At 37.2% G+C, this 25,471-nt stretch overlaps 2 protein-coding genes across 3 annotated transcripts in view; one reads left to right on the forward strand and one right to left on the reverse strand.

Moving 5' to 3' along the window:
* Positions 1 to 7,035: 7,035 nt before the first annotated feature.
* On the forward strand, positions 7,036 to 16,409 carry KLHDC2 (kelch domain containing 2; the record flags this gene model as incomplete). The annotated part of the gene is made up of 13 exons (XM_084240919.1): positions 7,036 to 7,188; positions 8,367 to 8,446; positions 10,259 to 10,376; positions 11,498 to 11,613; positions 11,918 to 11,999; positions 12,154 to 12,237; positions 13,046 to 13,126; positions 13,237 to 13,295; positions 13,701 to 13,810; positions 14,202 to 14,274; positions 15,482 to 15,569; positions 15,669 to 15,721; positions 16,159 to 16,409. The coding sequence occupies 13 exons, from the start codon at positions 7,036 to 7,038 to the stop codon at positions 16,280 to 16,282; spliced, it is 1,221 nt and encodes a 406-aa protein (XP_084097045.1). The 3' UTR covers positions 16,283 to 16,409.
* Positions 16,410 to 17,622: 1,213 nt separating this feature from the next.
* NEMF (nuclear export mediator factor) overlaps positions 17,623 to 25,471 on the reverse strand; it is a gene marked incomplete at both ends in the record, with an annotated part of 41,686 nt that continues 33,837 nt past the window's right edge. For both annotated transcript variants that reach the window (XM_084240568.1, XM_084240567.1), the window contains 8 exons: positions 17,623 to 17,700; positions 17,945 to 18,024; positions 18,107 to 18,150; positions 18,235 to 18,335; positions 19,731 to 19,763; positions 21,270 to 21,467; positions 21,860 to 21,937; positions 24,503 to 24,656. In XM_084240568.1, the coding sequence (XP_084096694.1) occupies positions 17,623 to 17,700; positions 17,945 to 18,024; positions 18,107 to 18,150; positions 18,235 to 18,335; positions 19,731 to 19,763; positions 21,270 to 21,467; positions 21,860 to 21,937; positions 24,503 to 24,656 (766 nt within the window). The remainder of the gene's footprint in view (positions 17,701 to 17,944; positions 18,025 to 18,106; positions 18,151 to 18,234; positions 18,336 to 19,730; positions 19,764 to 21,269; positions 21,468 to 21,859; positions 21,938 to 24,502; positions 24,657 to 25,471) is intronic.

A 25,471-nucleotide genomic window follows, 5' to 3' on the forward strand; every position in this document is an offset into this window, starting at 1 on the left:
GAAATTGTAAATATTATCACAGTCATAAACTTCCACTGAATTACTAATAATGTTGATACTAAAAAAATTCAGTATGTAAAATTATTCTCTACAATATCACAATACATGTTATCTCTGAAATCTAAAATGTTAGAGGAAATATATTTCTATAGTGAAATATATGTGCAGTTTATAATGAAAACTATAGTTGTTTGTAGTACCTCATTAAATTTTAGATATATTTTATATATGTATTGCATTTGGGATGTGCAAAGCTTTTATTTATGTACTGAAATATTTTGTGTTTATATTTTATTTATTATACAAAGTATATTTTCCTAGTTTTGTTAATGTGAATCAGATATTAGAGTTGCTTGTATAAACAATATTTCAGTGGAAGTAATTATTTTATTACTATGAACTTCAGGTATCAGCTTTTTATATTTAAAGAAAAAATTATCAAAACCTATTGGATAGTGATGTATGACACTGAGTGGAATGAACACTTTTAAAATGACTTAAATTTAACCTGTATATTATGCTGCTTCAAAAGGTTATGTCCTAAGGTAGCCCCACAGAAGTGGCAGAGAATTCTGATCTTTACCTTCAATTTCTAAACTTCGATTAAACCAGGGAAGCCCTGCTCTGAGGAAATGTGGAAATTTTGGGAGGAGCCACTTTTGAAGTTCTGTAGTCACGCTGTATTCATTCCTCAATCTCACCAGCTGATGGTTTACTATCAGTTTTTGTGGTCTTCACCTCTGCAGTTAATAGGGGCCCCAAAAAGGAAAGCCTCATAACTTTATCTCTGAATTCTCCCTTACAGGCTGTCTGTTTGGAAGATATTTCTAGAAGTGTTGATTTTTTTTTTTTTTTTCAGGTGGTACATATGATAGTTTTCCAGTTTGGGTCTCAAGGAAAAAATTTCTTAGGACTCTCAGGATATTCTTCCAGTTGTCAGGAAGGATTCTTTTGCAGTATTATTATACATATGATATAGTAAATAGCACATCAAAATTTGTGAACATATCTTTCAAGTAGTATCTTTGCACAAACATCTTTTTAAGATAATTAGCTTCCTTAAAAAAATTAGCTTCATAATAAAAAGTTTGAAATAGTCTTTAGAACTTTATATTGTCAGCCCGGATACAAAGTGATGTTTTTACCTATACATTATTTATATGTATATATGTGTGTGAGAAAGAAATATGAAATAAACTCAGTAAGGTAGGGAAATTTTCAGGGTAGTAATACTATCTGACAGATGAAAATTTTGATTTCAGAACATTTTGAAGGAAAAGCAGCAATTTTAAGAAACAAATAATACCCCCTGCCTACCTTTTTTTTTCAGGGGAGGGGGGAGGACTATTTTCCCATTGTATGAATGTGATTATGTTGGAATTTCCAGTTTGATGAATGTTTCATGTAGTCCATCATGTAGGTACAACAAGGACATTTTTTAATCATGGGGTTTAGTATCTTTTCAAGAGGAAAAGACAAGAGTCCTACTCCCCTTCTCTCCCCACCATGTGAGGATACGTTGGGAACATGGCAGTCTGAAAGTCAGGACAAGAGTGCTGACCTAGAAGCAAATCTACTAGCACCTTGACCTGGGACTTTCCAGCCTCTAGAACTGTGAGAAGCCTCCCAGAAAAGGAATTTTATTATAGCAACTATAGCTGCCTATGACACACCCAAAGTTCATAGTTCACATTGTCAGTGTACATTCTGTGGATTTAGACAAATATGATAACAGGTATCCACATTACATTATCATACAAAATAGTTTCACTGCCCTAAAAATCCTTTGTACTTTGCCTATTCATTTCTGCCTACCTCCTCAGGCTTGGCAACCAATGGTCTTTTTACTGTGTTTATAGTTTTGCCTCTTCCAGAATGTCACATGGTTGGAATCATACAGTATGTGGCCTTTTTAGATTGGTTTATTTCAGGTGTAATATGCTTTTAAATTTCCCACATGTCTTTTCATGGCTTGAAAGATTGAATTTCCTTTATTCAATAAAATAGTTTTCCATTGCCTGGATGCACCACAGTAATTCTTTCAGATTTTCTACATAGACAATTATGTCATGTATGAACAAAGACAGTTTAATTTCTTCTTATGCAATATTTAAATCTTTTACCTTATTTTCTTATTTACCTTATTTCTTATTGTACTAGCTAGTACATCTAATAGGATGTTGCAAAGTAATGGTGAGAGAGGATCTTAGTGGGAAAGCTTCAAATTCCTCATTGAGTATGATGTTAATGCTCAGCTTTTAGTAGATGTTCTTTATCAGATCAGATTAACAAAGTTCGTCTTTATTCCTAGTTACTAAGAGTTTTTTTTTTAAATCATGAATATGTATTGGATATTGTTAAATGTCTTTTTTTGCATCTATTGATAAAATCATATGAATTTTCTTCTTTAGCCTGTTGATATGATAGTTGACCCAGTCTTACATTAACCTGGGATATATCCCACTTGGTCATGTGTATAAGTGTTTTTTACTTTTTTGGGTTTGATATACTGATATTTTTTTTTGAGGATTTTTGCATCTATGTCCATGAGAAATACTGGTCTGTTATGTTTTTGTTATTTATTTTTGTTGTTGTTCTTGTTATATTTTTTCTGTTTTTTTTTTTAAAAGATTTATTTATTTATGCGTACGAGAGCTGGTGTACAGGCCAGAGATGCGGAGGATGAGAGGATCCACCAGAGACAGAGTGGGGAAAAGAACAGGCAGACTGACTGAAAAACACTGCTGAGGGGAGAAGCGGGCGAGACAGGAGAGGTCTGCCTCGCCATGTGGGTTTCTCCCTGGCCGGCCAGGGATTGAACTCATGCTGCAGAGGCTGTGGATTGCTTCATAGTGCGGTGCTTAACCCCTTGTGCCACCAGGGAGGCCTAGAAATGAAAATTCTAAGAAAACAAATATTAAATATCAAAAACACAGTGACAGAAATGAATGTCTTTCAATGGTCTCATTAGTAAAGAGTTTATAAATCTGTGAGCTTGAGGATATAACAATAGAAGCTTCCAAAAAAACAGAGAGAAAAAGAAAGCTAGGAGAAAAGAACATGTGGGTATCTCCCTGGCTGGCCTAGAATCGAACCCGTGCTGCAGAGGCTGTGGACAGCTTCACAGCGCTGTGGTCAACCTGCTGTGCCAGTGGGGAGGCTCTGGAGTAGCAACTTTTAAACTCCTTACATACTGGACTGGTAACTGGAAGTGTTGAAAGAATATATTTCTCAGCAAAATTTTTGTGCAGACATTTTGGGGGTAGAAAGCTTTGTAGCATTATCCGTCATTTAATTTTAAATGATTTATAAATGTTAATTATCTTTCTGAAGAGAATCTTAAAGATCTTTTAAAATTTGATAAAAGTTGAGCAATGATTTCTCTGTGATAAAAAGTTCTGGGGTCTTTTGTTGTTTTTGTTATAACTGAGATCAAATGAGAGAAATATAAATATATGAGTAGCAATATTGCATAAATAATGTGTTCTAACAATGAAAAACACATTGGGATTTTTTGATTCTATACAACTTATGTCAAAATTAAAAGATTTTTCTGAAAAGTGATTAATCTCAAAGAATAGTTTTTTCCATTACCTTTATAAAGTTGTTGATTGTATGCCAGTCATTATCATAGATCCTTTAGTACAACAGTTTTCTAACTAGATTCAGGACCACTCTCTTAAAAATTACCGCGTTCGTCAATGAGTTTTTGTTTATGTGGATTTTATCTATTAATATCTATTATAGTAAAAGTAAAACTAATATTAAATTTAGCCAATTTTAAAATAGTTTAAACTTTTTTACTAATTCATTGCAAAATAACTCATGTGTTACCATAACATTTTTAATGAAATATTAACAATTTCCAAATAAGATATTTCAAAAAAGGATTAATACTATTTCACATTTTTATAAATCTCTTTAGACTCAATAGAAGACAGCTAGATTCTCATTTCTGCTTCTGCATTTAATTTGTTGTGATATATGTTCTGACTGACTCATGTGAAGAAAATCTGGCCTTATAGACATGTAGTTAGAAAAAAAGAGGTTCTTTGAGGAACCCCTGAAACAACGTCTGGATACTGCCAGACCTGAGATCACACTAAGAGCTTATAGTACAACTAATTAATGTATTATGAAAAATCTTTTTTTGAGGGGTGGGTGGCAATTTGTTATCATAAGTAGGATGGAAAAATGGTTTGGCACATGAATTATAAGTAACTAAATCAAAGTGGTTAATATATTGTTTTATCAAATGGCATATATATGTATATATCCAGAACATTGTATATAAATAAAATTGACTCTAGGTGAATATGTGTTGGTTCATGCATCTAGAAATGTTTTTATATATGTCTATTTAGTCTACCATTGTAATAGGGTGGTCCCCAGGAAAGGGGGAGGTTCCAGGTTTCCTGCCCCAACCCAAGAGGGTGGAGCTGAGCAGGAAGAAGAAGCTGCAGAAGAGACTGAGGAAGGAAGAAAGAGGATGGAGAGCCAGAAGGAGATCTGGAGGAGACACGTGGAGCTGAGAGACATGAGAAAAAACTGCGCTTGCCTTTTGGTCATGGATTGGTTGACACAGAGGTGGGTAAGAGGCTCATAGGGAGGTGACAATGGCGGTTTTTATCTTGATTTTGATTTTGCTCTTTTCCTCCCAGACTTGTCTGGTTGTTTCTGATCCTTTTCTGTGGGTCCCCACTGGAAGATGCTTTAGACGTGTGGCAAGGTTTGGGGCCTTGCTCTGCTCTGGGCCAATCCTGCTTGGGTAGACTTTTACCCACGAGGGGATGGGTAACTTTGGGTGCTTGATTTAGAAACTATATTCTTTGCCTTTCCTGTATTGTTTACTAATTGTATTAAAAGTTCCTTTTCATTACAGTCTCATGTTGATGCGGTGTATGGTAGAACCTATTTAGAACAGGCAGGTTTGTGGGTCTGGGGTGTCTCTCTCCTTGCCCTATAACATTACTATGAGGGAATTCTTCAATGATACAAATATAGAGGCCACAAAAGATTAAAGTAGCATGGTTATAAATGCAACGAAAGGAATACAATCTGTAGCAGACAACAAAAATGATGGAAAGTTTAATGAGGAAAAGACAATCAGAACTTTCTTTATTATTGACCCAGGAGCCAATAAAACAAGTTTCTCCTGGACAAGAAAATTATCCAAATAATGACCTCGACACTTACATTAAAATGCCAAAACCAACAATCTTCCTATGTGATGGGTCGCATCATCACAAAATACCAATAATGGGTATTCTTAAAACTCAGTTCTCAGAGCTACAACAATTCATTCATAGAACAGCATTAACTTTCAACAACACATACTATGCTGCAACGTTGGAATACATCACACCCAAAATAGTTATTTGGATTCCATATTTTTGTATGCCCAAAAACTCATTATAATTCTATGGATGAACGCAAACAACAAAGACAGAGATATCCTATTCGAGAAGTAGATAACAAAACAAAATTGCCAACTGGCAATAGTATGGAGAGACCTTCCTTAACCTACCAGAAACACAACTAGGAAACCTACCATACAATTACCACACGTGGGAAAATGGACACTATTCTGTATGCTTACAAAATAACGATTTTGAATCACACATTTGATGTTGGGTCATGGCAAGTGTACAATCAACAAAAAATATATGACTTCATAGTGCTGTGCTTAACCCCTTGTGCCACCAGGGAGGCCCATCCATACAGGTTTTGTGGACTCCACCCCCACTCCAGACCAAAGCCATCAAGACACTGGACACAACATATCCCATCATCACCCAAGGGAGGGTTGCTGGGGCCTGTGGGTGGAGTTAAGTACAAAAATCAAAAGAAAATATAGGTAAAACACTACAAGACATACATCGCAATACCATCTTTAAAGACATCATCCAAAGCAAAGATAGTCATGGAAAAGATAAACACCTGGGATTACATCAAACCGAAAAGCTTCTGCACAGCAACAGAGACATTAACCAAAACAGAGAGACACCCCACTGGTTGGGAAAAAATCTTTGCACTCCACTCAACTGATAAAGGACTGATCACAAATATATACAAAGAACTCCCACGACTCAACAAAAACAAAGGAATCAATCCAGTCAAGAAATGGGTGGAAGAACTTAACAGACATTTCTCCAAAGAGGAAATGCAAATGGCCAACAGGCATATGAAAACGTGTTCAGCACCCCTTATCATGAGGGAAATGCAAATCAGAACCACACTGAGATACCACCTTACACCAGTGAGAATGGCACACATTAAAAAAAAAAGACTAGCAACAACAAACGCTGGCGAGGATGTGGAGAAAAAGGAACTCGCCTGCACTGCTGGTGGGCGTGCAAACTGGTCCAGCACCATGGGGAGCTGTGTGGAGGCTCCTCGGCGCTGCAGACCGAGCCATCCCCGCCCGGGCCGCGAGGGCGGAGCCCGGCCCACCCGTGCAGCCGCGGGGCAAGGAGCGCGACTCGGAGAAGCGGAGACCTGAAAGTGACGAGTTGAGCAACTTGCCTGCTCTCCCCGGGCCGGAGCCCGCGGCGGCCGTTCCTCAGGCGAGGAGACTCTGCCCGGGCTCGGCCGAGCCCCCAGCGGCCCGCGACGGCGGGGGCTCGGCCCGCGTCTGTCACGCGGCGCCCGCGGGGAGCAGCGGGCGGCCGGGCGGCGGCGGCGGGAGGACCGGGCGCTGGGGGCGCTGAGCGCCGGCCGCGCTTCCGGAGCCGCCGGGCGGCGTCAGCGGAACGGGCGGGTCCGCCGGGGCGTAAACACCGGGGCGCGGGGAGGCGGGCGCTCCGGCTGGACGCTCCCGGCTCAGCCCCGCCGCCGCCGCCCCCAGCCCGCAGCCGGGCGCGGAGGGGCCGCCGCTGCAGAGCACGGCGGGGGCCGCGGGCGCGGGCGGCGAGGGGCGCCGAGCGCCGTCCCTTCTGCCCGCTGCGCGCCCGAGCGTTCCCGGCTCCCTTTCCCTTTGTCTCGGCCCCGCGCGCGGGGGTCGGGCTTGGCGGCGAACAAAAGTGCGGCGTCAAGATGGCTGATGGCAACGAGGATCTGCGGGCGGACGACTCGCCGGGGCCGGCCTACGAGGGCTACGAGGCCCTGGAGCTCGCCTGCCCCGCCGAGCGCAGCGGCCACGTAGCCGTCGGCGACGGGCGTCACATGTTCGTCTGGGGCGGCTACAAGGTCAGTGGGCGGCGGGGCCGGCGGCCGCTCTGCAGGGCCGGGCGGGCGGCGCCCCGCGCGTCGCTTCATTTTTGTGCAAGTGGGAAGCTCGCCGCGGAGCTCCCAGCCCGCCCGGGGCCCCGGGGTCGGGGCACCCCGGCCGCCAGCCGACGGGGCCGGCTCGCCGCCACCCACCCGCCCCGCTCGCGGCGGCCCCGCGGGAGCGTTACCCCAGGGGAGGCTCGTTGGGCGGTGCTTGTCTACGAGATGTTTTGTTTTAAAACGGGGTGACGCTGTGTGATGTCACTCTCTGACCTGCTTCCAGGCGTTTTGTGAGTGGTGGAGCAGAAAGAGGTGTTTACACGGCCCGCTACTCCGTTTCTGTGCATAATCCCCAGGCTCAATAGATTCTGAAGCCTAGTCTCCGTAAACTGCAGTTGTGAACTGTATGTTGACGTTGTCCAGGAGGTGGTGAGAGGATTGAAGGTTGGCTAGTTCAGGCAGCAGCAGAGGTTGCAAATTCAGGGAACGGTAGGAGCAAGCCTGGTTCCACCTTTACCAGCTAAGTAGCCTTCGGCAAATTCCGTACCTCTAAAAAGCCTGCTTTCTTGAAATAGCAACTACTTTTTAGGGTTGTTGGGAAGATGAAATAAGGCAATCCATGCATAGGACTCAGATAGTTCTGACATATTGAGAAGCGCAATGTTTGTTAGGCATTATTACCCGAAGGGAAGTAAGAGCACAAGGAAGGTAAACTTTTGCATGAGGACTTAATATTTGCATATTTTCAGACCTCTGCTTCTTGATAAAATAATGGGTAAAAGGGAGATTGGCTAGAAAACTATACATCACGTGTTATTGTGGGCCAGGCATTTTCAAAGTAGGTGTTTCTTTGGTCTGCCATCAATGGCATAGGTAATTTTTCTTGAAGTCATGCAGCTACAATTTGATGTCTGATTTGTGCAGGATGAATTTCCATGACATCTCTTAACTTTCTGCACCATTGCAACTGTTGTATAAAAATCTGAATTAAGAACTGTCTATATTGTGTTACTTTGTGTGGCTCGTGGCAGGAGGATTGTACATTTGATAGAACTATAAGATGTATTTTTTTCATAACTCTTGGTATCTCAAGTATACTACTAGAAAATATACAAGTGTATTAATTTTTTTTATATTTGCGACTTCTTTTTTCTTAGAGTAATCAATTAAGAGGATTATATGACTTTTATCTGCCTAGAGAAGAACTCTGGATCTACAACATGGAGACTGGAAGATGGTAACTGGATATTATAAAAGGACTAGGAAATTCAAAATTGCAAAGAAAACCCCATTCTAGTGAAGAAAAAATTTTAAATTAAGGATGCTAAGTTATTTTTGTGTCCTGAAAACAATGTTCTGCTAGTTAAAGCCCAACTGCGGAGCTTAGCCATTTCAGCATCTCTTCAGAAAATAGCGCTGTAATTATGAGATGCTTATGACATTTGAAGAAATTTCTATTCAGAGTATAGAGTATCAGTAATATAAAGAGGTAAAGTCTTCAGATCCTGAAATGGAAACATAACAAACATACCATATTTATCTTTTTCAAGATGTTTTAAATCTTGTTATTTGGTAGCTTGAATGAGACTAGAATTTCTAGATTGTACCTGCTATAAACAAAGGTGGTATTTTAATGAAATCTAACATTAACATTTCTTTGTAGATATCTTTAAAATGGTATTGTTTAAAAAACAAAGTAACTCATTTTTCGTCCATATAAACTGGGAGCATTCTGAAAAGATCTTTTTGCTAGTCTTGTACAGTGGTACTCAAGAGCATAGAATTAATGTGATTTTCAAAATGTTGGGTTAGCCATGTTTGGGGATTTATAGTCTTCCCCACAATTTGCTTTTTGAGAACTTTGTGCATTATGAATATCTTGCATATAATGTAGATTTCAGAATCAAGAAAGTAGTAGTATCACTTGAGCTAAACTAAGTGCATTATTCTTTGTACATAGCAAATCTGTTAATCTGAGCTGTTTGCTAGAGGGTTAGAAGTTTATAATAGTATTCCTTTAATAGGAGGACTATTCTTTTTAAAATTCAGCCCTATAAGTAATTTTTAAAATTAAGTCCACCAAAACTTGAAGCTTCACATAAAGTGACACTGTAAGCAGAAGACCTTGAGCATCCTCCAATACTCTGAATCTTAGATTTTTATGCTTTCTGATTCAGATTCATTTTCAGATTCAGAATGAGTTAAAACATGCAAAGCACACCTGAAACCTGTTACATATAGTGTTAGAAACTTAAACAAACATGCAAAGCACTTGGCCTACAGTAAACACTATTAAGTGTTGAGTATTACTAAAGTCGGAATCAGATTTATTTAAATGTTGAAAGAACAATGAATTAAAAAATACCTCTTGAATTAATCTGTCAGGACTCATGTGAGGTTTTCCTTTTGGGTTCCTGGCCCACTCAAAAACAAAACCACCACTCACAGCCATGGAACTAAAAAACAATTAAGTCTGAGAAACAGAAGATGGTATACCCTTAAGACTAACAGGGGCCTCCCCGGTGGCGCAGTGGTTGAGCGCTGGGTTGCGAAGCTGCCGGCGACCTCTGCGGCGCCGACCTCTGCGGCGCCGGTTCGATCCCCGGCTGCTCCCCGGCCACCTGAGGAGGGTCCCACATGGCGCGCAGACCTCTCCTGCCGCCCGCTGCTCCCCTCAGCAGTGTGCTTCGGTCTTTCTGCCTGCTCTGCTCCCCGCTCTGGCTCTGGTGAATTCTCTCACCCTCCCGCGCTTCTGACTGTACCCAGTGCATGTATAAACAAAACAAACAAATAAATAAAACATGCCTCTTAAAAAAAACATTTAAAAAAAAAAAAGACTAACAAAATATGATTTAGGTTTATGGAATGTCTCATAGTGCCTATGTATAGGACAAGTTGGCATATCTGTGAAGAGGGAAGAGCTCATTTACAGCTAGAAGAGACCCTAGACATTATCTAGTGAGCTTACTCATTTTCTTTCTTTTGGGGATAGACATCAAATTGACTTTTTGCATTTCGAAAGACTGATTTACATTGTTTTTCCCTTTAGGAAGAAAATTAACACGGAAGGTGATGTTCCTCCTTCTATGTCAGGAAGTTGTGCTGTGTGTGTAGACAGGGTGCTGTACTTGTTTGGAGGACACCACTCAAGAGGCAATACCAATAAGGTTAGTGCTTCTAAGGATTATGGTTCAAGACAGTTTTATTCTTTTTCAGTCAACTACAATTTCTAAGGTTATCCCCATATGTTTTGCTGTCCCAGTAAAAAATGTATGTACTGGATTATGGCGTGAATGTACATTTCAGTATTTTGTCTACCAGTCTATATTTACCTAAGTCTTTTATAAAACCAGATTTGGTTGGTAACCTATGTGCAATAACTTCATAGGTTGTGTTTTCTTTCCTGCTCTTTGTGGCTAATTGTTTTCTTAGAACCCTGGTGGGTTAGATGAATATTAGTAGTATATGGATATGATGAGGTGGATATGATGTAATCATGGAGTGGGAGGCACAGGGTAAAAATTAACAGAACAATATGCAGAAAGCCATGAAGATAAATTAATCCTAATATGATTTTACATACTAAGATTCCTATATTGTGATGCCATAAAATATCATTGTTCAGACTTTGACCATTTTTTTTTCCAAATAGGAAAAAGATGTCACTTGTTCTGTCAATAAGGGACAGATTAAGTCAGTAAGAAAGGTGCATATGATATTGGTGGACTCTTAACAGTTCATTTATTTGACAACTTATATAAAGTAAAGCACCTTATATGCTGAAAACCTGGCTAGCCATTAGAGACAGAGATCAGTGATAAATTCCCCACCTTTAGCAGCTCACAATCTAGAAGGGATATATACCTTTTAAGATTTATCTTAGTTCTCAGAGTTAAGTAGGTACTAAGATGTCCTGGTTAAATTAAATTTGAGTAGGAAATTACTAAGTTGAAATTTCTTTTGTAATACATCCTTATATCATATCCATAAATTACTACCTAGGGCATAGAATGTAAAACAACACACTTCTTTTATTACTTCATTAAAAAGTGTGGCTATAGGAAAAAAAATGAATTAAAACCGGGTGCTTAGTGACTTTAGGTAATTTATGCTGTGCACACATTCCTTTTATAGACGCAGAGTGGTTAACAATTAGCAGACTGGCAGCCAGTCTACAGTCATACTTTTGAATTAGATGACATTCTTACTATAAATCACAATAAAGTTAAATGCCAAGATTAAATTTCTTTCACGTAACCAAATTGAGAGAAATCATTGTTTCTCACAGTTCTACATGCTGGACTCAAGGTCAACAGACAGAGTTTTACAGTGGGAAAGAATTGATTGCCAAGGAATTCCTCCATCATCAAAGGACAAGCTTGGCGTTTGGGTATATAAAAACAAGTGAGTTGGCACCATTATAGGTTTAAGTTTTCATGTGGAAAGTGGTTTGCCTTTAAAAATCTTCGGTCAGTAACCATTAGTCAATAGCATTCGTCATAGGACCCATATGAGGATTAAGCGTTAATACATGAAAACACTTAACCTAGCATCAAAGACTGTCAGCCATATCAGCCACTATTGTTTGAATAAGTATTTTCATATAGTCAAGTGTGCCTTCTCAGCTCTAGCATAGGACAAAATAAAAAAAATCTCTTGGATCCTAACCTGAGGATGTTTGAATTTTGTCTTTTTTTTTGTCAAACAGGTTAATATTTTTTGGTGGGTATGGATATTTACCTGAAGATAAAGTATTGGGAACTTTTGAATTTGATGAAACATCTTTTTGGGTCAGTGAAATTTCATATTTTCATATGGCCTACTTATTAGTATATTAAAAAATAAATTTATATTCACTATTTTTGTTCATTTTACCTTGCTAACAGAGACTATATACTTTCATAAACATTTGTAAAATAACTCAGAAATTCTTATTTTCTGTAGAATTCAAGTCATCCAAGAGGATGGAATGATCATGTACATATTTTAGATACGGAAACTTTTATCTGGAGCCAGCCTATAACAACTGTGAGTTACTAAGAAATGAATTAAAGCAAGGCTTCTCAGACAAGGGCATTTGGGATGTGGTATAAAAACAGACTGTTGATTCTTGTTTCCTGGAGAAGAGCCAAAGTTTTGATTTTTATACAAAGAATCTAGAACTTGGAAAAATTTAATGAACATATAGACTAACTCATCTATCATCTAACAGGTGTTACATGGTAGTGTTTGTAACTACGTGATCAAGCACTAAATTGAAATTTAAGTTATTCAAATATTAGATTTCTTTCCCCAACACAGATATTATATAATATGCTAGCTTTATTTTAAAAGATAAAAAATCAGGGAGTCTCCCTGGTGGTGTAAGGGGTTAAGCACCACACTATGAAGCAATCCCCAGCCAGCCAGGGAGCAACCCACATGGCGCAGCAGACCTCTCCTGTCTCACCTGCTGCTCCTCCCCAGCAGTGTATTTCAGTCAGTCTGCCTATTCTGTTCCCCACTCTGCCTCTGGTGAATCCTCACCCCCCACACCTCTGGTCTGTACCCCAGCTCTTTATTACATAAATAAATCTTTAAGAAAAAAATAGAAAATCAAATAAATATAAATTCTCTTATATTAAATAACTAGCCCATTTAGAAAGTACATCTCAAAAATACAAAATTAAAATCCCTAGTTTTGATAGTCAGCCTTTAGTATTTTTGACTAGAAGTCTGGATTTCAGCTAAAAAAGTCAAGGGTTTTATATATTATCCTACAGCCAAAGGTGGCTTTTTGGTTTTTTCCCTTTATAAAAAGCTCATGTATTAAGTTGCTTCTGTGACTTTTCAACAGGGTAAAACACCTTCACCTCGTGCTGCCCATGCCTGTGCAACTGTGGGAAACAAAGGCTTTGTATTTGGAGGCAGATATCGAGTGAGTATATAAAGTTTCAATGACCTGCTGTAACTTTTATCTGGAGCCAGCCTACAACTGTTGAGTTATTAAAAATTATTCAAAATGATAACCACTTAATTATTTTTTAGGATGCTAGAATGAATGATCTTCACTATCTTAATCTGGATACATGGGAGTGGAATGAATTGTAGGTATCACTTTAGATAATTATTTAGAAAAGTTTTTTTGCTAAATAAAAAGCTTCCTATTTTTCTATTCCCTATTTATCATATACTTATTTAGAATTTCTATAACCACGAATTTAAATAAACAGGACCACTTGATCCTAAGAAGGAATTTTATTTTTTTCTAGTTTCCATAACTGTGTGTGCCTGACACATAGTATATTTGTTGAAATTGTCCAAAGTTCATTCAGCCTTCAACAAAAATAATTCATTATAACACATGTAGTTGTTAATACCAAAAAGCTATTTAAACTTAGGGCTTTTTCCATAATCCATATAAATTTGAAAGGAAAACTTCTTTGGTATTTCTCTTCATTAAAAACAGCAGCTGCTTTAAAACATAGTTATAACTTTGCTATTATTTTCAGAATACCACAAGGCATATGCCCAGTTGGCCGATCTTGGCACTCACTAACACCAGTTTCTTCAGATCATCTCTTTCTTTTTGGAGGATTTACCACTGATAAACAGCCACTTAGTAAGTCCTTTAAAAATGTGACTAAGAAATCAGTGTATGTATTATTCACATATAATTATAAGTAGCTGGGGAAAAAAATCACTATTTTAGGTGCCCCAGAGGGCTACAGGGTTGATTGAAAGGTTTGCTATTTTATTGTATTTGTAATTGTTTTCATACTGTGACATCCATCCATCCATCCATCCATCCATTCAGTCCAGTAACAGACTGGAATGCTTAACAGCTCTACTGAAGAGCAGTAACATCCCAAGAACCTACTTAACTGCAGAGGAAAAAAGGAAATATACTTTTTATATCTACCTGATTTATTACCTATATCTTAGTAAAGTTGTGCCTTTTAAGTAGCACTGTCACAATGGCAGAATAATACTTCATAGCTCTTTTTTTTCAGGTGATGCTTGGACTTACTGCATCAGTAAAAATGAATGGATACAATTTAATCATCCCTATACTGAAAAACCAAGGTATGAGCCAGTTAATTCTTACATGAAATGATGAGGTCCTAGGGGTATACAAGGTTAGCTGCAAGTCTGCCATTCTTATTATAAAAATATTAGCATTCACTAAGGTTTGACATTGTATCTTTTCAAAGAAAAGGAAACCAGTGTTATCCCTATATCACATGCTTGCTTTATTGTCATGTTATAGAAAACAGGACTAGATTATTGCTTCACTTATCACAAAATTATTAATAGTTAAAATTTATGATACAGCTCTTTACCAAGTGAGTTGAACTAATTTACATTTGTCATTAAAGAAAAAGGGAACTGGGCCTCCCTGGTGGCGCAGGCATTGAGCGCCGCACTGTGAAGCTGTCCACAGCCTCTGCAGCATGGGTTCGATCCCTGCTGGCCGGCAAGAAACCCACATGGCGTGGCTGACCTCTCCTATCTCGCCCGCTGCTCCCCTCAGCAGTGTATTTCAGTCAGTCTGCCTGTTCTGTTCCCCACTCTGTCTCTGGTGAATCCTTTCACCCTCCCGTGCATCTGGCCTGTACCCCGGTTCTTGTGTAAATAAATCTTTAAAAAAAAGAAAGAAAGAAAAAGGGAACTGGAGAGAATCTCAAAATCTTAAGGTATATGGGAAAAAAATCAAGAACTTTCAAGTGTAATTTGCAGTAGTGCTATAAAACAACATATAGTTAATTTTCGTACTAATCTGAAAAGAACTGTTACAAACTGCTAAGGGAAATAAGATGTTCAAAGCATATTTAGATATGTCAGCCTGCATTTTCCTCCCCAAGCCACTACCCTAATTATATTCATGCTACTTAAGATTTCATTTGAACAAATATTCTTATTGCCAGAGTTTTAAATACTTTAGGTTGTCAGTCAGGCAGATTCAGATTCCTAGCATGTATTCTGGAAGGCCAAACTGGCCTTGCCTATGAAAAGAGGAAGTAGGAGAGGGGGTATATACCCCTCATCTCCCATGAGAGTTTTTATTGCTAACAAACTTCTCTTTGCATAAGTTAGGATGAGACCAGTGAGAGAAAATAACATCCAGATAAAATACTTTTTTTAGCTGTTGCTATTTAAGATAATTCTCTCCACAATGTTTTGGCCTGAATGAAGATCTTTAGTGTTAATTTATACTACAGAATAGAGCTAATTAAATGATCAGGTTGGTGTTTTGGGTGACTTTAAACTCTAACTTTTGTTTTAAATGCAGATTATGGCATACAGCTTGTGCCAGTAATGAAGGAGAAGTAATTGTTTTTGGTGGGTGTGCCAATAACCTTCTTGTCCATCACAGAGCTGTAAGTATACACTCTATTTTAGGGGATACTTTATGAATTTGCTTAAACTATTTTGTGAAATACTTGATTTTTATTGTGTTCTTCATATCTATTTTTCAGGCACACAGTAATGAAATACTTATATTTTCAGTTCAGCCAAAATCTCTTGTAAGGTAAGTTAAATTTTTTCTTGATACCTGTTATTTTAAATTGCATTTATTTATTTTTTTAAAGATTTATTTATTTATGTATACAAGAACTGGGGTACAGGCCAGAGGTGTGGAGGTTGAGAGGATTTACCAGAGACAGAGTTGGGGAACAGGCAGTGACCAAAGTACACTGCTGAGGGGAGCAGTGGGTAAGTCAGGAGAGGTCTGCTGTACCATGTGGGTTGCTCCCTGGCTGGCTGGGAATTGAACTCATACTGCATTGGTTGCGGAGAGCTTCATAGGCTGTGTCTTAACCCCTTGCGCCACCAGGGAGGCCCTAAATTGTATTTCTTAATAACTATTCCAGTTCCTATGAAAATCTTTAAAGAAAGTGGCATTTTGTGTTTTTAAATGAATATTTCTAAACAGTAAAGTGAAATTATTTTTCTGTTCACTTTCAGGCTAAGCTTAGAAGCAGTCATTTGTTTTAAAGAAATGTTAGCCAACTCGTGGAACTGTCTCCCAAAACACTTACTTCACAGTGTTAATCAGAGGTTTGGTAGCAACAACACTTCTGGATCTTAAGGCTTCATAGATAATGCCTCTGACCACCTTGCATGGACAGCAATTCTGCAAACATCAGAGAGTGACATTGTTCAATTATATGCATTATTGTAGTTTGCAGCCTTTTGGTTTTAATGTGCATGTGAATGACCTAGAGAAAGCTATTTTTGTGTCTACAATAAATGTATTTAACAATAAATGTATTTAACACAGCAGTTGTCCTCTGTTAAAACAGGAAAATTATGGACTTTTTTAAATCACAAGGAATGGCTAAATTTCCTTATTAAAAAAATATTATAGATTTTTTAAAAAAATAGTTGTAGTAGTAGTCTATTAGGTTGCATTTATAACACTAGGCTACATAATTGTAAAGTCTGAGTTTTTTTTTAAATGTTTCAAATTGAAAAATATTCTCAGTAGGACTTAGCTGGTTAAAGAAATTTTGGAAAGACTAATAATAGCTGTTTATACTTATGCTTTGGTATAGGGGCTACACAAGTGGTCCTATTGACTATAGACAGCTGTTGTCTAAAATCATTTAAAACAATCATTTCATAGTTCATAAAAGAAGTAATGAACATATATGTATGACTTTACTCTCTTCTGACAGGAGACAAAAGAAGAAAAAGCTGGGTCAGGCGTCTCACCTATGAGTGGTTAAGCCTAAAAATGCATTTCTGATCTGATCTGCTCTGATGTGTTATTCTGAACATGCTGCTGACACTTACTATAGCTGAAATATAAAATGGATGAGATTACAAAAATATGAAAAGTGAGTGTATGTAAATGCACCTTCTAGGTTTTAGTACTTAAAGTGAGTCACCCATAGTAATAGTTTATATATCTGGTCTAATATATTTTTGACATGTTTAAGTAAAAGCAGGAGGACATCTCCCCCTTTAACACTAATGGTTTTCAAGACTTAATTCTAAATGTTTTACCCACCCCCAATTCCCATCAGATAAGAGAAGAAAAACTTGTTACTGGCCTGTGAATAACAGATATATTAGATGTTCAATACGGCAGACTACCAAATCAATAGTCTAAGCAACTGAGCCACTTTAGTGTTCAATTTCTTTACAACATGAAATGAATATTTAATATTAACCTCCCAAATTTCAAAAAAAGTAAGAGAATAACTACAGATGTATTTATCATTAGCATTTAACTCTCCACAAATATCTTAGGGTTTTCTATCATAGACAGTATTTCCTCTATATAAAACTGGAAAAAACAATAAGTCCTTTTGGTGAATATAGCATTTTTAAATGTGGAAGTCTTGATAATATGTTTTCATCTCCGAACTTCCAAAAGGCTATATACAATTTGTTCTTCTCAAATATTTTGTGATTTCATTTCAACTATTTCCTTTTTACATTCAGAAGATTGGGTGCAGACACTTTGACTTTGCCAGGAATGTTTCTCGATAAATCCGTGTCCTAAAAAGAAGAAAACTGCTGAATATTGTCACCCTCTAATCATATGTATCTATCTCTACTGTCAAAAGAAAAGCATTTCCAAAAATTTCACCTGAAATAATCCCAATAATTTTATACTGTTTCTAGTAAGACAGCATTTGTACCCAAGCAACAGCTGCAGCTTGCATCTACTAAGCAAGAAAAAAATAATAGAAAATTTTAACTTAACATTTTTAATATTATCAGAGTTCCAAAGATAAGTTACCTTCACACTGCGGAATAAGTCTTTTTCTCTTGCTGTTGCTTCTTTGAAATGCATGAAATTATTCAAGGCTGTTTTTGCAGCTGTAAAGAGAAAATAGAATAATCTACTTCTGTTTAATCATGAAATAATTAAAATCATAACAAAAAAAAAAAAAGTAAATACCTTTTCCCTTTTTCTGAGTTCCAGGAGTAAGTTTCACCTTGTATCTTTAATAAGGAATTGCATATGTTACTAGAGATTACAAAACAATTCATATGTCAGTTGTTTTTGGTAAACTAATAATGACTTACTTATAGTTTGTCATGATAGTATAAGGGGCACATATTGGAATGGCAAATAGTAGTACATCTTCAGGATGTGGCTGCCCTGTCAAAGAGTCAAACAGATTTTCCTAAAAAGGGAAAACAAAAATAGTTATAGAAGTAATTTATTCCAGTCTTATAAAAGGAAAACTGAAAGTATCAAATTACTACCTCAACATACTTTCATCCTTTTCTGATACAGTCTTAAGTTCTGCTTTATAAAACTTCAAAGAATTGAAAAAAATTAATGGTGCTTAAATATTCTTTACTGCTCAGCACAAAGAGTAATGAGAACAGTAATTTTCAAAATGGCACCCATAGCTACACTGGAGAAAGGAAGACTTGATGGATATTACTCAACCTGTAGAAAACTATATATAATATACAAAAAATACATACAAAAATGACCACAAATAGATGTAAGTCCACTACATGGAAATGGGACTGATACTCTGGCTAGACCTGTGGTTCTCAACAAGTGGGGCTCTGCCTCCTAAAGGAAGATAATGGGTGATATCTGGAGATATTTGGGGGGGGAAGAAAGGGAGGGTAGAAATAGAGAGCAATTGGCATCTAGTGGATAGAGGCTTGGGATGGGACTGCTTCCCACAATAAGTACCTGTCTCAAAGTATTAGTGCTGAAGTTGAGAAATCCTAAACTTCTCAAAGAGTTCCTATTTGGCAGACTATGTACAAGATTGCCCATATTTATTTAACAATGTTAGTAAATTTAGTTTAGGACAAAGCGCTTGGTGCTGAGGTAGAGTGATTACATACTGAACTTTTCTAAATGTTTCATGTACTTTATGGTCTCAAAACAACTCCTGAATGGGACAGTTATTATCCCCATTCTGCAGATAAGGAAACAGAGACCAAAGGCTGCAGTTTTGTGTAGCAAATTTAGGATTCAAACCCAGATCATTTGACTCAGGATTCTGTAGTCTTGGGGCTCCACCCCCACACATATCCCTGTGTCCCCTTGTCCCTTTCCCTTCTCTCAGAACCCTCAGGGTATTTGTCTATATCCAGTAGTTTCTGAAAACATTTTACATTGTTGAACTATCTATTATGTGACTGTCCTATATTTGTTTTTACCGTTCTGACTTGCTTTTTGTCTTTGCTTTTTAAATTTTTTTTTAAAGATTTATTTATTTATACAAGAACCAGGGTACAGGCCAGATGTGCGGGAGAGCAAGAGGATTCACCAGAGACAGAGCAGGGAACAGGCAGACTGACGAAATACACTGCTAAGGGGAGCAGCAGGCGAGACAGGAGAGGTCTGCTGTGCCATGTGGGTATCTCAGCGGCCAGCAGGGCTTGAACGGGCACTGAAGAGAGGGCAGACAACTTCACAGCGCTGCATTCAACCACCTGCGCCACCAGGGAGGCCCTGCTTTTTAAATTTTTGTTATTTAGAAGTTAATTGTTAAATATAGTGGATTGCAATGAGAGTATTTAGTGGGAACCCCAACACAAACTCATACCTCATTTCCTTGTTGATCCGTATCTTGCTCTTCCTGCTCCAAACATACAAAAATTAAAGTGTGAGCTATAACTTAAATTGAAATTGAATATCATTAAAAACTATGAGGGGAAAGAAGCAGTAATATAACAAGGCAATTCACATCTAACCCACAGGATAAAGACCCCAAGATTCTTTACTGTCCCCAGACTGAATGAATTAATTTGTATTGTTCTCTAAAGTTAAAAAAAAGAATTTTCACATAAAGTCTATGGTAAAAGTAGTAAATGCTGTAAGAACATTTAAAATAACAGACTAAGCTTAATATGTTTGCCAGAGGAGAATAAAATGGCAAATTCTAGTGAACGGAACTCTTATTTTTTAAATCTCTGTTCAACATTTCAGGATGAATTTTCAGCAGTTTTAGGGTGTTACATAAAAAAAAAATTATCTGTATAGAGCCAGAATTATCCACAAAAGAACAACACCCTCCAAGTTAAAATTTATGTGTCTAGTAGGGTTTACAAAATAAATTACAAATATGAGATCAGTGTAAAAATTCGAAGACCAAAATGAGTTTTAATATTACTAAACAAAACTATTCAGCAGAGGCAAAAAAATAGTAATGAATTTAGAATACCAAAGATAGCACACAACTCAATCTTTAACTGCCATAAGTAACTATAGGCTGAGTCAAAATTTTTGAACAAATTTATGAAACCTCCTTTGCTCAAACTGCAAAATGTATATATTCATGCAAGAAGATATAGATACATATTTTTTAACTTTTTTAAAAAATTTATTTTTAACTGAGGTAATATTGGGGTACCCTATCAGGTATACCACTATAGTGCACCCACCACCAGCTCACCCATATTCCACCATCACAGACCACTATGCTCCTGCAAGAATATGTATTTAGAGCAATAAGAGATATTTATTTATTTTCCTCCTCTTTTTTTTTTAATATTATAAATTTTATTTTTATATTCCCCATACAATTGCAACCCTCTTATTTTGACCCCAGTCCCTCCCCTCCCTGCCCCCCAATAAGAGATATTTAAAGCTGGGTCTTTTGTAAGCAGTTGATAGAACAATTAGGCAGCCATCTTAACTGGAAAAATGTTAACTCCTTGGTGGTTTTGCAAATGGGGGCACCTGACACTAACTTGTAGCTAACTTTCAATATTATGTAAGACAATAACTACACATTCCTACAGAAAAACTTAGAGAAGTAAAATTGTATTTACTAGTCATCTTAAACATAATTAAAACAAACTGTTGAGATTTAAGTAGAGATGCCATGAAAATCAAAGCCTTTCCAAAAAATAGATTATTTATTGTAAAAGTGTGTGATAAACATTTGTTATCAGCTAACAGAGCTACCGTTTTAATGCTTTTATACTGCAATTTTAATCTTTTAGGTTGTATTTCTAAGTTGACTTTCCACTAACAGGGTTAAAACACTGGTTCTGGTTTTAGCACTCTAACTCTCATGTCGTGGGAACCCAAGGACAGCTGACCAGTATAACCAAAAACTCACATATGTGATAACCTTTACCTTGTCATCATGTGGCTCATCCACAGACAAGTCTTGTAACTCATGAGTTACAACCTCAAGGGATGGAGTGTCTTTCTTTATGCTATCTGAGACTCTTGGCCCACCTCTAGGTTTCTGGGGTTGTTTCTTCACTGGTTCATCCTTACTTTTTCCTTTCTTCCCCTTCTTCCCTTTTTCTTCTTTGTTTGAACCTGCAGACTTGAATTCACAGATTAAAAAAATAGTTAATGTAGGGCCTCATTGGTGGTGTAGGGTTTAAGTCTCAGCACTATCAAGCTATCACTGCTGAGGCCAGAGTTCGATCCCCTGCTAGGGAGCTAACCCACATGGTGCAGCATACCTCTCCTGTTTCGCCCACTGCCCACCTTAGCAGTGTATTTCAGTAGATCTGCCTGTTCTGCTCCCCACTCTGTTTCTGGTGAATCCTCTCACCCCACCCCCCAACACCTCTGTCCTACACCCCAGTTCTTCTATGCAAAATAAATCTAAAAACAATTGTTAATGTAAATATTTTCAATACTTTAATAGATATGATAAGCAGTGTTCTACATATCCTTTGAAAAGCAAAACAAAATATTTTTAGCTCTTACCCCTAGCAATTTCATGATGAGTTCACGGTCTTCTTCATCTTGGTCTTTGTATTTTTCTTTCATTTTCTTCATTTTACTCTACAAAATCAAAAGACTTTGATTGGACTAATTCAGCAGTAAAGAAATCTCAAATGTTTGTAAAGAAATGGTGTTTCTGGGCCTCCCCGGTGGCGCAGCGGTTGAGCGCTGGGTTGCGAAGCTGCCCGCAGCCTCTGAGGCGCCGGTTCGATCCCCGGCTGCTCCCCGGCCACCGGATGAGGGTCCCACATGGCGCGCAGACCTCTCCTGCCGCCCGCTGCTCCCCTCAGCAGTGTACTTCGGTCCTTCTGCCTGCTCTGCTCCCGCTCTGGCTCTGGTGAATTCTCTCACCCTCCCGCACTTCTGACTGTACCCAGTGCATGTATAAACAAAACAAACGAATAAATAAATAAAAACACATGCCTCTTTATTTAAAAAAAAAAAAAGAAAGAAATGGTGTTTCTTTCTCTGTCAAAAAGTGTTTATTAAGCAATAATAAACTATGAATTCTACAAAAGCAGGTACCCATAGTCCTCCCCTTTAAGGAATTTACCACCTTGTGGAAAGTGAAGATACACATAGAAGGGTAAATAGGCATATTTTAAATATTATAGGAGAAATGCAAACCAGAAAAAGGAGACATTCTTCCAGCTTGAGCAAAAATTGCAGGAAAGAAAGAAAGCAAAACTTCAAAGTCTTAAAGGAAATATATAGTCCATAAGGTGAAAGCAGGACACAATAAGGCCAACCATTGTACCTGGGAAAACATTAACCTCTCGCTGGTTTTGCAACCAGGGGCACTTTGCAATTAAATGTGTAGCCACTTTCAACATTATATAAGTATTTGGAAGAACAGGAAATAAGGCAGCAAAGCTAGGTTGAGTTTTTACTGTAGAAGCTCTTAGGATTTTTTAATTAACTTGATAAAAGTAAATCTAAAGTTCCCTTGATAAAGTAAATACTAGAATATTGCTAAGGAAATCTTACAAAAGAAGATTGAGAGATTTTCCTACTAGGTTACAAAACTAGTGTTAGAATTATTACACAGTATGGTACTATAAAAATAAACTACATAGAAAAGTGAAGCAATAAAACCTAAAAACAGGGCCATAATTATATATTTAAGAATTTAGTATGTAATGAGATAGTACTATTTGGGAAGGTGTGAAATATTTATACCCTGATTGGTAGGAAGTTGGTACTATTTGGTAATATCTACTAAAGAAAATGCTATAATCTAACAATTCCAGCCCAGATATACCCAACAGAAATGCATTTTTTGGACCTAAAAAGACATATATAAGAATGCTTATCAACAATACATCAGATAGATAAAAATTGTGACAGAGACATTCAATGGAATACTGTTTAGCAATCCAAATTAACAACTTGCTGTTACATACAATGAATAAAGATTTTTTCCTTTAGGATACTATTTAGAAAGGGGTAAGAATGAGTCTTCTAGAGTACTAGAAATATTCAATTGTCTTGATCTGGATGATGGTTTCACAAGTATGTGCATGTAAAATTTCACTGAGCTAAACACTTAAGATTTGCCTGTTTTACTCTATGTACATTATTACAAAAAAAAATTAAAAACCTTGAGAAAATGAACAATATTACCAATATATTAACCCTATGAATGGAAAACATGAAGAAAAGAATTTCTTGGGAAATATAAATTAGAAAATAAACTTTGAGAAAACAGAAAACCTGGATGGACCCATAACTAGGAAATTTAATTAGTACTTAAAAACTTATCCACAAAACACAAAGGCTATCAAATGTCAAGGAACAATCTATTTTATAGAAGTTCTAGAGAGCTGAGAAAGAAGGAAACTTATTTTATGAAGCTGGTATATAATCTAGATAACAAAACCAAGCAAGGGCACTATGAGAAATTAGAGACTAATTTCACAGATTTTTCTCAAGTAATTCACAACAATTGATTATGAGAGAATAGATGCAAAAAAGGCATTCAATAAAATTTAACATTATTCTTCAAAATAACCTTTTCTCAAAAGGATCAACAACCAACAAGAAACATCCCACAATTATAAAAAAAATCTTAGAAACAGTACCTTTACTATAATTAACAAATCTCAATTCTGAAAAATCATGTTGAATTTACATAATATGGGGAGAATTTTGCCCTTCCATATCTGAAGCCCACTGGAAAAAAAAGCCCAGGAAATTCTGACTACTACGGATGGAGGAAAGAGGACGAGATTTACCTTAAAATTTCAAAGGAATTTAATTTTTATAAAGATACACTGATTTATTAGCTCATAATTCCCCTTAATATGCACTTAAAAAAGCATATTCTACATCCACTACCTTCATCCCTACCTTTAATAAAATATGTAATAACTTGTCTAAACACGTCACAACCTCCTATTCCTCTTTAAATAAAAGGATAAAAGGAGAGCTTCTATCTAGATCATCTTAAAGGAATATTTAACAGTGATTACAGACTATCGTTTCAACTAATTTTCAGCCAGTGGAAGTCACATGGGATTACATCTGCTGTTTCACTTAAACTTTAAAAATTAAGAGCAACCGCACAACTTTACTTTTGAACCATACAGTACTAACTTTTAACAGTACACTCTAAAGTTTTATTACCTTTTGTCCTCGCTTCATTGGCTGTACAGCTGGAACATTTTTGCTTGTGTTCTGATGAGTTTCAACATGTAGAGCATTTTCTTTTTCTTTGTCTTTTCCCTCTATGACTTCTAAATCCCCTGAGTCACTCGGAAGCTTTTTCTTTTTCATTTCCCTAAGTAGAAATGAGAAGGAAACATCTAATTCTTAAAATTTCAAATTCATAGTGCCCTAAAAAAATACATGGAGTGGGGAACATATACAAGACATAAAAGATCATGACTTCTGGTTATCTTAATAACGACTAGACTGCAATATACAAAGAAGAAAAGTTATATAGGAAGAAGCTGAAGATTTTTCCCTCATGGATTTATCATTCGTTCTGTCAAGGGTTAACACACTATAATCTTTGATTTTTTCCTTAATGAGTAGCCACGTTCAGTCCCTGAGTACCCTGATGGTGAAAGGCTGGGATTTGGAGTTTTAGTATTTAAAAAATTGTCTTATTTGTATCCTTGGCAGATCTTAGCTATTCAATAAAAACATTTGGTGACTGAATGGCTCAAAATAAATGCATAAAAATAAGGTTAAGGAAAATGAGTAATTCTATCATTGATTATTTTCATGTTCAATCTCCTCTATTCCCAGGGCCATGCCTTGGTCCAAGTCGTCCTCACTTTCTACCTAGACTACCTCCAATGTTTCCCCCATATGTAGAACATAAAATTTCTACATGAACTTCTGGATTAATCTTCCTTGTTTACCTATCTTCCAAATGTCCTGATTACATCATTTGAGGATAAAGTCCAAATACTTAGTTTGTCTCATAAGTTTTCCATTTTTGGTCCTAATTCAACTTTTGCCAATCATATCAACCTACCAGTTTACAAACATGAACTCTGTACTCCATTAACCTTGATCATTTCACCAAAGTATTTATGTATTCCAAAGCCCTGCCCTTCCTTGTTCAAGTTAATTCTTGAAGTCTCC

This window comes from Talpa europaea (genome assembly GCF_964194135.1).
Source record: "Talpa europaea genome assembly, chromosome: 8".
NCBI lineage: Eukaryota > Metazoa > Chordata > Mammalia > Eulipotyphla > Talpidae > Talpa > Talpa europaea.